This window comes from Patiria miniata, unplaced genomic scaffold, assembly GCF_015706575.1.
Source record: "Patiria miniata isolate m_02_andy unplaced genomic scaffold, ASM1570657v1 HiC_scaffold_7, whole genome shotgun sequence".
Taxonomy (NCBI): Eukaryota; Metazoa; Echinodermata; class Asteroidea; order Valvatida; family Asterinidae; genus Patiria; species Patiria miniata.
Window position 1 is genome coordinate 10,670,519 of NW_024037074.1, and position 14,512 is coordinate 10,685,030.

The 14,512-nt window shown below is 38.5% G+C and overlaps 2 protein-coding genes across 2 annotated transcripts; one reads left to right on the forward strand and one right to left on the reverse strand.

The window, feature by feature from the left end:
* Positions 1–4,658: 4,658 nt before the first annotated feature.
* Positions 4,659–11,964, forward strand: LOC119745588 (acetyl-CoA acetyltransferase, cytosolic-like). The gene is made up of 9 exons (XM_038222061.1): positions 4,659–4,871; positions 5,931–6,165; positions 7,528–7,609; positions 8,234–8,351; positions 8,890–9,033; positions 9,378–9,500; positions 9,770–9,924; positions 10,440–10,550; positions 10,848–11,964. The coding sequence occupies exons 1-9, from the start codon at positions 4,826–4,828 to the stop codon at positions 11,013–11,015; spliced, it is 1,182 nt and encodes a 393-aa protein (XP_038077989.1). The 5' UTR covers positions 4,659–4,825; the 3' UTR covers positions 11,016–11,964.
* Positions 11,965–12,177: 213 nt separating this feature from the next.
* Positions 12,178–14,352, reverse strand: LOC119745589 (histone deacetylase complex subunit SAP18-like). Its single transcript, XM_038222062.1, has 3 exons — positions 14,227–14,352; positions 13,210–13,316; positions 12,178–13,036 (listed from the first exon to the last, which is right to left on the reverse strand). Exons 1-3 carry the CDS (start codon positions 14,299–14,301, stop codon positions 12,745–12,747), a joined length of 474 nt encoding a protein of 157 aa, XP_038077990.1. The 5' UTR covers positions 14,302–14,352; the 3' UTR covers positions 12,178–12,744.
* Between the last annotated feature and the right edge of the window lie 160 nt (positions 14,353–14,512).

Sequence of the window (14,512 nt, forward strand, 5' to 3'; positions counted from 1 at the left end):
TTTGGATTTGCTCACCACTATTGCTTGACAAGTTTACTCAACCAGTAGCTGTTCAATATTTTACAGAGGTAGCCTCATTAATATTTTGAATGTTTAGAAATCATCCACTATCTTTTCATTGATCCACATGCTTCTGCATAAAATGACAGTGTTATTGAATGTAATGTGAAAACGCACACGAGTAATCAATGCACATTATCACATTTATGGGAAAGGGTGATTTTACTTGAGATTCGGGACCCCCCCCCCCCCCTCCCCTCCACCCTCCAAAATCAGAGATCCAAGCTTTAATGGTTTAATTATTTAAGGCAGTGATGTAAGACATCCCAGTTGTGTTAGAAACAATTATTCACAACAACATCTTGGGATTTAGTCTTTTGTAAATCAACCTTTCAAAGAAGGACATTATTTTGGCAGTTTGTACGACTTCTTTTTGACATGTAGAAAATAAAAGTGTCATATTTTAATAAAACTAAGTATGTTACTGATGTCCTTTTTGTTTATTCAATTGCTTATTATTACTCAATACATAACCATTGAATCCTTCCATTAATTCTTTAACCTGTCCCACCATCAAACATAAACTTAAGATTAATCCGAATCTGTTTTTAATTACATGAACTTTTTTCCGAAGAAAATGACTGCCCATTTAATCACCATCCCATACATTAATGGAATGGCATTCTTGGGGCCAGACCGATCGATATGGGTTTGTTGAGTTTATACAGAGAGCCTATTTTTTTTTCAAAAGTGAATAATGCCGCTCTGAATGCACATAACATGCAAAAGCATAGGAGCTACATGAAATGTGTTGTCTTATGTTATTGGTCCGCTGGTCATTCAAGTTGACCAGTTAAAATCACAGAAATTTTGAACTGTCAAACGATATAGATGTTTATACACTAAGGAACGCTTACAGACTGAAAAATATTATAATGAGCACCTGGTGCATCCGGTTTTATCCAATCCCAGTGGTGCATCGCGAACTATTGGCCAATGACGAAAGCCGGGGGGGAAAAACCCGCACTTGTCAAAGATATTCATTCGCTTCAAGAGAGCAGAGGTCGAAGAAAATAGTGCTTTGCTACTGACGCAATCTTCATCAGTCAGAGTTAAAATAATTTCATTTTAGCTATTTCGACACAAATTTCTTCTCATTTGAGGACTTTCTCTGTTGCAATTATCGTTTAGACGATTCTGTGAGGGAAGTTCATGTGCTTTCAATCGCTCAAGGATCTCTGCGTAATCTGGCTTGACCGATTCACACCTATCGTCTGATTTTTCGACAAATTTGCACTGTGGAATTTTCAGACGAGTGAAATCCGCCATGGCGCAGGGATGCTAATTTTCCGTCGGTCACTTATGATGTCAAAAGCAACTTTTTCAAAACACAGTGAGTGGAGTTTTTGACATTTCCGTGTCATATTCTAGAGGGACAATCTGCAGTGACATGGTGGAGTGTGAATTTTCTAAATGAGTGGAAAAATTCTCGGTCAGAGATGCTCTCTTCTCCTGCGGAAAATTCCACCACTACGCTGTGTGCAAAGCGACGTGAGTGTGATGCTGCGTTCAACCTCCGAGAAAATGTCGTCAAACTTTTGGAAAGACTCTGTCTGAATTTGAGGCAACTATACCTTCTGGGTTTCTGACTTTGTACTGACAGGGAAAGTGACTTTTCACTGCCGAACGGACTGAGGTAAAACTTGGATAACTTGAAGCAAAGAACTGGCAGAATTTTCGATATTTTTGCTCTTATGCGACACTTGTCTCGTCGTACGTAGACACCGAGCCGACTGTAACCGTGAAGAAATTTAGGTCTGTGTTCAACTGAGCCGCAAGAAACTGTTCTCTTGGAAATTATAATGTGCTGGATGTTGTCAAATGATCTGTAAGACGAGAAGAAGAGTTCTTCATCGGTAAGTTTAAAAAAACGTGAAATGAAGAGGTAAGTGGACCCGTGAAACGGACTAAGTTTAGCCAGTGTTTAGGTTAAGCATCGAATAGAATCTGTTTTTATAAAGTAGCACAACCTTCCTCTTGTTTTGGGTAAAACGAAATCATAGTGCAATATTTTATTACTTACATATTTAAGGCATTGAATGCCTTGGTTTCCTCTGCTCCACATGTGTTGTCACAAATCAGCATAAATCATAAATGTGTGTTTCAATCACCGACACCTTAAGGCATGTAAGATTAGGCGTCGACAAACATAATTCAAATCATTCACTCGCACTCTGTTTATTTAATCATTGTAAGTCAGAGACTTGTGTGCTCTGCATTCCAAAACAAGTTGTAACTCATGCTCGGAGTCTGAATATCCATATCCTCCTTATTTTCCTCACAAAGCTGTGACACTGTTTGTATGTTCTGACTGCTCGTCTGGATCTGGCCGTGTGCCCAAATTCATGAGTTCTCGCTATTCATCTCCAACACCTGTGTTCGTAGTCGTCCAAGTTTCAGCCAATCAAATCCACTTTGAATGAAGTTCATTGTGTAGCCAGTTACTATAGTGTGCAAAACATCAATTTTTTTTTAATTCTAAGGGTAGGGCCCAAAATCAACTAAGTTCGCCTTTGAAAAACTTTTTTAGCTGAAACGTGGAAGCTGAACTTATAATGACAAGAATAAAGCTATGGGCTTTGCCCAAACAGCTTAAACAATGAAGAGATTTAAATCAATCATTTAATTCAAACCTTCTGCAGATCTAGTAGTATAATTGAAACTGTCTTTCCAAGATTTAAAAGTTGAAGAAAGAGTTCATGAGAGGACCCCAACTTCCCGTGGAGAACTTTATAAATATTCAGTTTGTAAGGTTTTTTTCCAAACTTTCCTCCGTCATCCTCGGGAAATGAACATTTCGTTGTAACTCCTGGCTCGGAGACGGATAATGGGGACCTGTGATAGCGCGGCGCAGTAATGTCTGCACCCGCTTTCGCCGAACCCATTGTAAACTAGAACAGCGCCATCATGTGAGAAGACAACAGGGATGCTTGTCAACATGAATTGCTTCTGTAGCAATTTGGTTTTGCTTGCACTAGGCGTGTGATGATTTTTTTTAAATTCACCACAGATTTTTCTTAGCTCTATTTATTTTATTTGTGGTCTGATTCAACAAATTCAACTCACATTAATGACATGATGGGAATCTACATGTAGGCCTACATCAGGTGGCACTAATTGTCTTGTGAAAATAAAGCTTTGTGGTTTTTGCCAATCAAATGCTGCCCTAACGTTGTTAATCCCAGTAACACGATATACTGTAATTTATTTATAGAAATATGTTTACGATAATATATTGCACATCATATTGACTATGTTTCCATCTTGTAAACTCAAACCTTTTAATGTGAAGTACTTTTCGGTATGTAGGCCCATAGTAAATTTTAAGCTTCAGGAGCCTAACCGCTGCCGTGATACCAATGTCTTAAGTGCTGCATAACATATGAACATCTGGTCTAAAATAAGGAAAAAGCTTAGTGTCTGATTTCTTTTATAACTAGTAATATGCACTGATGTCAATGCCACGCCCCCATTCACGCGCCGCACGCATGCACATTATGAAAGAAGAGAAGCAACCATTTGTATCTTCGGCGCTCCGTACTGGCGTGATGCAGGTTTGTAAATAAATCGGGCGTACAGTACATGTTGTGCCCATTCTTGAAAATCACGCATTCTCGAGAATGGGCACGCACATTCTTGAGAATGTGCAACTGGATCCTTGCTCAATCTTGGCAAAAATAACTCTTCCAGATTGAGCGCACATTCTTGAGAATGCGCGACAAGATAACGGTCTTGTCGATGCCGAGCACCGGCTGCGCTTGGCAAGTCTAGCTGAATCCTCGTTCACTGATTCTCAATAATTATACTGTTGCAACGCAAGGCGCTGAAAAGTAGAGTGGATATGATAAGTAAAGGCGTATTGATATGGGGGGGGGGGACCGGGAAAAAATAAGAGACATAATAATACTAGTGCAAAGAATTCTGATTTTTGGGATAATAAAAGCGGGGGGGGGGGGGGGGACACGTAAGAATGAAGAATGTGAAGAATGAAATGAATACTGCGACATCCCATAGTGCTAATGCTATTTCCCATTTAAATTGCCACCAATTTATTGTTCACATCCCACCATAACGTCGCAGAGCTGGATTCTATCTAGTCAAAAGAGCAATTTTGGCAGCTTCTGGACATCGTTTTTTTTTCGTGGCACGCATATGATACATGCAGGGACTTGTAACTTGTCTAGCCTAAACAAAGCACTTCCCAGACTAGTTCCCAGTCCTCCGTTATTACAAAACTTCCCATAGTGGGCAGAAAAAAGCAATAATAACAGGTTTAATATGATTCAAATTATCGTAGTTATGTGAGTACAGAAGCATAGAACATTTTCTTTCCTCTTTATATGAATTGTTTCCCTTTTAACCGCTATACAATTCATTTAACATAATTATGTCGTGCAATGTTTGTTAAGATTGGGCAAAATTCATAAATTGTGCACGTGATATTCCCACCCAATCTTAAGAATGAGCGCTCATTCTTAAGAACGCGTGCTCGTTCTTAAGAATGGGCGCTCATTCTTAAGAATGCGCGTCCATTCTCGAGAATGTGCACGCCCATTCTCGAGAATGCGTGATTTCCAAGAATGGGCACAACATACACATGTACAAATGTACATCAAGTGCACGTCTCGTAAGCGTATCATCGATCATCAGCAGCCATCATATCAGTTTCGCATTGATTGCCTTTCGGTCAACCCGTCTGCTTTCTACTCACTCGTGTCTCTCCCGGCCGTGGTGGTTTTGTTTAGTTTGCTCGTATCCGCAGAAGATGGCAGATCCAGTGGTGATTGTATCTGCAGTTCGAACTCCGATTGGTAAGTTTAGAATTTTGATTTTAGATTTAAAGAGTTTCTAAGCTTACGGCTTACTACTAGTACTAGTACTAGCTGCATTTTCTTTTATATTTTTCCATATTTGTTTTTCATAAAAAAAAAATCTGGATTTCCCTCAATGTCTATATGAATTGTATTTTGTTTGTGCTTGGATATACATAAATGTTGAATTGAATTGAATCGAATCAGTGAAATTTATTTAACCCCATCACTGTACTTTTTGTTATTGAGGAATTTGTTTTCTTTCTTTGCCTTTTTTAATTAAAGCTGCATGGTTGCAAAAACATAAATAGGCCTAACTGGTTTGCTTTAATTTTGCACTTTTATTACATTTCCTTCAATTTTTATTCATGGTTATCAGGTTAAATGTTTTTAGCAAAAGGTGTATTATCATGTTCAGTGAAATACTTAAGTAGTGTAAATATAAAAATCCCCCCCCCCCAATCTGTTTATAGTAGTGGCTTAGCTTTAGTTTTGTAAGATTAAATGGTATGCCAGCACCTCTTCCCACCATGCCCTCCATTTGAATTTATACATGGATGATACCCAGCATACTTACTTGGCAAGTTTGGAGGAAATGAGGCACAGTTCTGCATAGTTTTGTAAAATCTGCAGGTACCCACTTAGTTAGTGATTTTAGTGATAGGCTTTCTCAGTAGGTATGGGCAAGCTGATCGAGTGGCTGACATCATCTGATCAAATGTTATCATCTGATAAAAGCATCTATTCATTTGTGCGTGTTTTCATCAGTTGCTATGTGCTGATTTAGCATTCCAGACTCAAGAACCATAGAGTATCAAGAATGTAGGTCTTGGAGCTAGATCATTGTAGATAAACCAAAGTAAAAAAAAAATCTGGATCTCCGCCCACCTACACTGAGTAGGCTTAAATTTAAAATTAAGTTATATAATACAAATTTCAAGACTTGTAATTGCTAAGAGACAGGACAACGTATAAATTTCATTTATATTATACGTTCATCCGATTTCTTTAAAAAAACCTTAAAGCCAAATCTTTTTTTTTCTCTGTTTTATTCAAAAGGTTCCATCAATGGAGCGCTTTCATCTCTGGCTGCAAACCAGCTCGGCACAATTGTCATCAAAGAGGCCCTTCAGAGGGGAAAGGTCAATCCCGGTGATGTGTCAGAGGTCATCCTGGGTCAGGTTTTAACGGCCGGGGAAGGTCAGAATCCAGCGAGACAAGCCAGCGTTAATGCCGGAATTCCAGTCACTGTACCCGCATGCACTGTCAACATGGTTTGCGGGTCAGGATTGAGGTATGTAGAGTTGCCCAAATTAAATTGTCTCTCTCCTCAACCCCCTTTTCTCCATCACCACAGGCACATTGATTGTCATAACTCATTATAGAATCACATTTTCTATTAAATTCATAGAATTTCTTTGTTCACCTTCAAAACTATTAAATTCACAAGGGAAGCTTGAGAAGTCAATTTGCCCTCACTAGGTTTTCAGCCAAGAAAAACTTTACAAAAATAAGGTGAACGAAAGTTCAGTTAAGGTCCAAAAACAAAAATAGTTCTGCGTCCGATTACATGGCATTTGAAAACAGGGTAGGTAGGTAGGGAATTTTTTATTTTTTTTTGGCAATTTTTGTGTGTGAACAATCATATGGAGGCGTCTGCATGTATTCAAGGGTAAAAGATAGATATTGATGGTTTTGGGTGTTTTTCTCATTTTTCCAATGAAAAAAAATTAGGGTAGGGGCTGTCAGAATAGGGTAGGTAGGGAAACCAGAAGCATAACTATTTTTTTGGGGGGGGGCCTAATTTGAGCTTGCATACATTTTCAATACATGTTAACACATTTTCAAAAGTGTCCCAATTTAAAACAGGGTTTCAAATGAGACTTGGACACCTATGGTCTGAAAGCAATGTTCTTTCCCTCGTATGGAAATACACAGTAGGTCGTCAGATTTGTATATAAGTGTGCTCAAGCCTGCCCCTTTAAAATACACTCTACCTTCAAAAGAAAAACCTTTGACCATTGCTTGAATTAGACCACTTCAAATGTATTATCAGTGGTCTGATTTCACTGACTTCAATGAATCCTATTTTTAGTATGAAGCCTTTTGTTATAAACAAAATCTGAAAATAAATATAGCTTTGTGTACATAGAGTATCTTAAGTAAGTATTGTTCTCTTTGTGCCTGGTCTGAATTTAGTGCAGATATCAGTTTTATCTTCACTGGAATAGAAATAGTTCGACATTGAACTGGGCTCTTACAAGACTTGCAAATACAATTCTCGCCCGTACCAGGGGTCCCAGAATACATCTGTCCATCAGTCTTATCATGCTTATTGAGATCTTTGGGGGAATTAGCTTTGTAGCTGAAAAAAATGTCTAACATGTTTTCAAAGTTTTAAAACACCACAAAGTGAAACTCACTACAGGTGCGTTATAAAGTTTCTTTTCAAAGTTGCCACAAAGAAATTGACTGGAACAGGGTTTGAACTTAAAATCTCCAGATTGCTTTCCAGTGCTCTACCAACTGAGCTATCCAGCCCTATGTTGGTGGTTCCCCAATTTGTCAGTGTCTCTGTTCAAAGTGTCTATATACTGGACTAAGCTTTAATGTAAGCAGAAGTTATTTTATATGGCCTCTACTTATTATTTTGCAGGGCTGTTGTTCTTGGTTCCCAAGCCATACAGTGTGGTGATGCGACAGTAGTTGTAGCAGGTGGCCAAGAGAGTATGAGCAAGGTATTACAAATGCACAGCATTATCATAATGACAAAATTATCAAATGAGCAATAATTAACCAAAACTTTACGATTGGAACTAATTGGCTTTATTTCATTCACTTCTACTATGCCACATTCTTTTCTTAGGCCCCCAAAAATAATAGTTCTGTTTCCGGTTGCGCTACCTACATATTTTGACAGCCTCTCGTCCTACCATATTGGGTGGGTTTTTTGGGGGGGGGGGGGGGAGGGGGAAATGAGGGGAAAAAATGAAAATCATCAGTTACTATGTTTTACCCTTGACTACACACAGACTCCTTCATATGATCGTACACAAAAAAAATTGCCAAAAAAGTTCCCTACCTACCCACCCTATTTTCAAATGCCATGTAATCGGAAGCAGAAGCAGTAGGTTGGTTTTTTTTTTTTTTTGGCCTTGGATGATTTTCAGTTTCTTCTTAATTTCTTATCATTGTTGCAATCTTATTCAAATGTGGAAATATTCGGATTTAAACTTGGCACACTGGCAATTTTACAATCCAATATAGAAGAAATACTGAAATCAAAAAGCTTTATTGATAAACCTCTACTCTGAGTATTATTTAATCTTATGTATGGAAAACCCCTTTTAACTCATCCACAGGCACCTCATACTGTCCACATGAGAAATGGCGTCAAGTTTGGGGATTGTTCATTGGCAGACACATTAATATCTGATGGATTGAAAGATGCTTTCAACAAGTATCACATGGGAATAACAGGTGTGTTGAATGAGGAAGCTGCACTTTCCCTGCCCCTCCCCCTTCACCCCTGCCCCTCCCCCTTCACCCTCTGCCCCTCCCACCCCATCCGCCTTGCCCATGTGTTATACCTTGTACCCCAACATTATTAAACCTCCTGTTTCAATCAATTTCATGCATCCCCCTCCTAATTTATGTTTATAGGTATATTTTTCAAACTGTTGAATCCAGACAAACAACCTTAGAAAGACTGTTTCCTAATAGACACGCATTATTGTCAAAACAGGGATATTATGACACTCATCAGAGCTGTATTCCAGTATCCCCCGTCCCCTCCCAATTTCTCATTTTCTATGTTTGCTTTATGTTTTTTTTTTTTCAAGCTGTTGGATCTAGATAAATAAATTCCAAATTAAGATGTTATACATGCATTAAATACAAAATATTATGACACAAAAAAGTCACGGCGCCCTAGAGATGTTTTCCAGTTGCCTGTTTTCGATAATATTTTCTGGGAATTAATCACTTTGGCATACTTTGCTGCTGGTTGTACTTGTAGCTGAGAATGTTGCCAAGCAATGGAACGTCTCCAGGGAGGAGCAAGACGAGTTTGCACTGAAGTCTCAACTCCGCTGTGAAGCAGCCCAGGGAAAAGGGGCTTTTGATGAAGAAATTGTTCCGGTGACAATAACCCAAAGGAAAGGTAGGAATTGTTTGTCTCAAATACTTAAGACAATGTAAAACATCCTTCATCACCTTTTGAGTTCATCTTTGCAGATCTCAACTCTGAGATAGTTGTTTATGTTCCTGAAAAGTATTAATTGGTTAAGAGACTTGAGCCAATGGAAGTATTAATTATTGAATATAATGGACCGGGATTTCAGCACAACTCCATCCATTTTTAAGCCATGCCACACCTGAGGATTAATCTACATTCTACTTAAAACAACATTTTGCCCTAGGCTTACAGTGTTTCTCAGCTTATAATGCTCATGAGAAGAATTCACTGAGGTTCACATTTTTATGAGTAATTTTTTGTTTTGACAGGGAGTACAGTTGTAAAGAAGGATGAATTTCCACGGCAGGGTTGTGTGATAGAGAATTTTGCCAAACTCAGAGCAGCATTCATTCAAGATGGAACAGGCACAGTGACAGCAGGGAATGCATCAGGTAAAATATAGTGTTCTGAATTTTATTTGTTTAAATTAGTCAGTGAAAGAGTTTTTTTCAAAAAGTGTGCAAGAGTTCTGTTAGACTGTCAATTTTACAACAAAAAATAAGCCAAAGACAAGGTTTGTGTTGGCAGGTTGCATCCAAATCTCATTGAATTGAGATTGAAATGGAAGATGGAAGACAAAGCCAAGTGGTCTTCTTGAGTGTAAATTTCTTTGATGGCAAGCATTAAATCAAGGTTGATGATTTCCTTTTTGTGTAAATAGGTATCAATGATGGTGCAGCAGGGCTTGTGCTGATGAAGAAGTCGGAAGCTGAAAGGAGAGGTATCGCTCCATTAGCATCCATTGTTAATTGGGCACAGGCTGGTGTTGACCCTGCTGTCATGGGAACTGGACCCATACCTGCAATCAAGAAAGCTGTGAGTCTAGTCTTTGAAGCTTTAGGATCTTATTTCATTCAGGTGAAGTGATAATATGCCAAGCGTGAAAGAGTTGGAGCAGAAAATTTGGATGCCAAGGAAATTTGTTATTGTTTAGAGCAGGCATGCAAATTTTCCTTGGATCAGCTGACTCCTGGTTTTTCACTTCACACTCATGCCATTAAAAATTTAAAAACACTGTTCAAAGTCTTGTAAAGATTGGAGTTTCCTCGTTTTTGTTTCTTCCAAGTTGCATGCCTGTTAGAGATGTCACGTGCAGTACGTTTATATTCAGATCATGCTCATCAATATTTACAACTCTAAATTAGCTGTTTTACAGATGAGCATTTCTTGCAATTTCTTTATCTAAAATTAGTTTGAATTGTCTTTGTGCTTTCCCATTTTAGCTGCCCATATTATTGTTCTAAATAAACAGTTACAGGTATGGTTACCTCTGGCACCTATCATCAGAAACTCCTTTAACATCTTCCGTGTCTCTCAAATTTTACTTGCAGTTGGAAAAGGCAGGCTGGAGTATATCAGATGTGGATCTGTTTGAGTTGAATGAGGCTTTTGCTTCTCAGTCTCTGGCTGTTGTCAAGGAGTTAGGATTAGATTCAGCTAAGGTAAAGGTTATTTTGCAGTAGAATTTAAGTTAAAATTCTGCCAAATTTCTTGAAACGAAAATATTTTTTTTTTAAATGTCCAATCCCTTCTACCAACAACTTCCTCAAACGTAATATTTTCATAAGCTGCTTCTGAATCCGTTTGCAGCAGGAAGTGCCAATTTGACATTGATATGGTGTAGTTGTAGTAACACAAATTTTTGACTCTTGCATATTTTTATACACCCCCCCCCTCTAATTACACTTTGGGAACAGTTATTTATTAAACTGTGTTTGTTTGTTTTTCTTCTTCTACAGGTCAACATAAATGGTGGTGCTATAGCTTTGGGTCACCCCATAGGAGCATCAGGTGCACGTATTCTTGTGACGCTGCTGCACGCACTCAAACAGACAGGCGGGAAGAAAGGCGTGGCTGCATTATGTGTGGGAGGGGGTATGGGCATTGCACTGTGTGTCGAATTATAAAATCCTCGTTTTGGGGAACGCCTTCAACCCTAGCACCATTATGTACTACATTGTATTTGTTCCCTGAAGTATCTATAAAACCATAGAGTGCTTGGGCAGAAGAGGGAGTAATAGGCAGGGCAGTTTAGGGCAGTACAGGGACTAATGGGTTTAAAAGTGATTGAACAGTAACAAACTTGGCAGCTGAAATTCTGGATGAAATTGGCAGGAATTCAGATTTTTGAAGCTCTGCTTGTTATAATTTAAATAAATGTATGTGGATGAGATGGCTGTGGGGAAAAGGAGGACATTTCGAACAACAACGTTGTTTGCTGAAATAAAGTAGACATGACCGACAGCTTTGTTTACTTGCTTGTCTGGATGAAGGGACATTTTGTTATTATGGATTTGTCTTGGACAAGGCAGGCTTGTTTATCAAATTTTTGAGGAAGTAGAAACCCTTTCTGAAAGAATTCCACACCCAAAGATAGTTACTAATATTTTAGTAAGACAGTATCTTGTATAACTCGGCAAATACCTGTTTCAAGGTGTAGTTGTCCTTGAACATTGTTTAACTGATAATTGATGGGGGTGCTTAGTAAATTCGATTTTTTTTTCTGAATATTGCTAACATTCCAAAAGCTAGATGGGCTGGCCCCTTTAAAATGTGGCCTTGTAAGTAAATACTATTTTCTTAAAGGCTTCTTAGTTAGGCAAATTTGCCAAAATCTTCTGAAATTTTTGAAACAATTTCACATTTCCCAATACACTTAACGAGTCTAACATCTGTTTAGAATCCCAGTTGTTAAAAAAAAATGTAAAATTGTCTTGAGTCGTATTTTTTTTGCTCTTTGACTAATTTATGAATGGGTTAAACCTAATTTCCCTTGAATAGTTGACAACTCATAACTTAACTGCATGTGTTGGTCTTATCTCAACATGACAAATCATGTGATCTTTAGCATTTCTAGATTTTTTTGCAAGCTTGCAAATTCCATGATCAGAATTTAGTTATGTATTAAGTTCACGTATCTGTAGAGAGATGAATATTTCACAAATATCCGATTTCCTTTAATTGGGAGATGCCATTTTAATGTGTTGTACACAATGTGTGATTATCTGCATATAATTGAACTAAAAATTGCCTTTTCATTCAACAAAATGAATAAATAAACTTCTTGCATCATTGTAATGTGAACTTCACTGCTTCTTTTATTTCTAAAATGAGTATCAATGAAATACATACCTGATGTGTTACTTTAAAAAAACAATGTCTGTGCAGTTACCCCGCTCAAGATTTGGAAATGTAGCTTTTTAAATTTATTGATCTTGGTTCCATATGTTAGTAACTGATTAAATCTACACTACTTTCCTTTGCTTCAAACTAATTTCTGCTTATGTACAGGCGCTTAATGAAGTGAACAAAATTCCAGCGAGAATTTTTTGAGAAGACAACTACAAAGACTTCCAAATAAGGGTGCACAAAATGTTACAAATCTGACTTGCTACAAGTGCATTTAACAGCGTAAAAAGTGTTAAAAATACTAAGAGACAGCGCAAGCTTTGCAATCAAGTAACAGTTCAGAAGATGGGTTTTTTTGTTGAAGACCTCATCTTCCAGTACGTGGAGTGTCTTAAACCATACAAGTTTGTGTGCTTCTTTGCTCAAGAAAAGATGGTTGATACCAAGCTCTGCTACTGTCTATCCTAGAAGACGCGCGTCTTAAATACAAGTAAGAAAGCATCAAATCTACATCCGTCCCCAGCTGTCTCTTCTCTGAGGTGGAGGCCCACCTCCTCTTGTTGGCAATGAGATTGCAATGTCCACATAATCCCCAATCTGGAATGATGTCGATGCCAAGGTAACTGCATCATCTGGGCCCTTCCGTCCAGAGCAGGTCATGCCGATGTTATTCAGGTGATAGCCTGGACGTCTGTTGTCTGGAGAGACGATGGCAAAGCTGAAGAAGGTTCCCCTTCGTCTTGCTTCAGGATTGACTTCTTTCACCAGGCTTGACAGCTCTTTTAATGAGGCATCCATCCTTGAAGTACAAAAGAAGAGTTTGTTAATCATCTTGAAAGTCATACAAGCATGTAACCTTGCTACAGGAGACTGGAGATAACTCTGGAGTATTTATTCTACTTTAGTTGTTGTTGAAGTGTTGATTCCTATTTAATGTGACAGGAACGTGACTTTTGTTAAAGGTTAAATTACCATGTGTAAATCTGTAGTTCATTTGGTGGTACTCTTCCACGCTGAAATTCTTCCACTCTGTGGTGATGACCCGAGTTGCAGAATACTCGCAGAAGCAGTGGGCATGTCTAGAAACAAGACGCAAAACAAACATGAAAGATTCATAGGGCCTACAAAAGCTACATTCATGACATTTTGTTTTTCAGACTAGGGCCTACAGCTTTTTACAAAATCTTGTATCAAGAATCGAGTGAGTAAAGGTTGCTTTACCTGAAGTTGAGTAAATTACTGGACCATGGAAATCTGGCATGTCTGGTTTAGTTTGACTTGATTGTTTGCGTTTTTGCTCCATTTTGATAATTTTAAAACCTTTTTTTATACGAAGTGGCTATCGTTACGGCACTCGTTGTTTAGCGCCCTCTACGATATTTTTTTGATACGCACGCAGGTATATAATTATTTGTTTCCACACGTTTTATCGAGCAGTGCGCCAGCTCAGCCGATAGAGGGTAGGATTTTGCACCGCGAGGTTGCGGGTTCGAATCTCAGTTTTGCACTCGAATTTTTTTCCTTTTCTAACCTGAGGCTTTGGAGGATTTTTTTTAAAAGGGAAATAAAGTCCGAATTTCATAAAGTTCAAATTCACTTTTTTCCTTCTAATTTTATATTTTCTTGTCATGTTTTTTTATAAAAGTTGCCAGGTTGCAGTCTACCGTAACGATAGAAAATGGGAAATGCGTTACGGCTGCCGTAACAATAGCCACTGCGTTTTTTATATGTTCATAATTTCACAGGACTGCTCTCGAACTCGGAGCGTGTAGACTGTAAAGGCTGCGTGATGGCGCTATTTTATTTCTCTGGCAACACCGTGACACGCGCGTAGCCCTACACGATTTCCCGGCAACAACGACCGGCCGGTTAATTCATAAGCAATTTAATTAGAGCTAATCTTTTACGGAAAAGGTGCATTAATTCAATTTCTAGACAATTTCTTTCTATAAGGAGTCACAATGTATTAAATAATAAAAAATAAGCTACCTTTTCACGATCGACCGGTTTTTCAATAGGTTTGTTCTCCACCTCTGTCACGCGTGATCCGATGAAAGACGCCATGATTTACATCAATGAAGTAGCGTCCCTCGTGAGGGCGCCCTTCCAACTTCACAGTATTAAAGATACTGGGGGCCGGGGGGGGGGGGGGCGACGGTTACTTTATTTCTACTTGGCAAAATAAACCTTTTGTTGAGGATTCTCGGGGCGTCAATGCAGTTTTTAAACAACCTAGAATATACGGAAAGATTCATACCCCAGTGCTTAGAACACA

Excerpts from the sequence above, each read along its gene's own strand:
- LOC119745589 (XM_038222062.1), bottom strand. The coding sequence starts at position 14,301 with ATGGCGTCTTTCATCGGATCACGCGTGACAGAGGTGGAGAACAAACCT. Across the intron at positions 13,317-14,226 it reads AACCGGTCGATCGTGAAAAG|ACATGCCCACTGCTTCTGCG; the intron begins GTAGCTTATTTT and ends TCTTGTTTCTAG. Across the intron at positions 13,037-13,209 it reads GAACTACAGATTTACACATG|GATGGATGCCTCATTAAAAG; the intron begins GTAATTTAACCT and ends TTGTACTTCAAG.
- LOC119745588 (XM_038222061.1), top strand. The coding sequence starts at position 4,826 with ATGGCAGATCCAGTGGTGATTGTATCTGCAGTTCGAACTCCGATTG. Across the intron at positions 9,501-9,769 it reads GACAGCAGGGAATGCATCAG|GTATCAATGATGGTGCAGCA; the intron begins GTAAAATATAGT and ends TTGTGTAAATAG. Across the intron at positions 10,551-10,847 it reads TAGGATTAGATTCAGCTAAG|GTCAACATAAATGGTGGTGC; the intron begins GTAAAGGTTATT and ends CTTCTTCTACAG.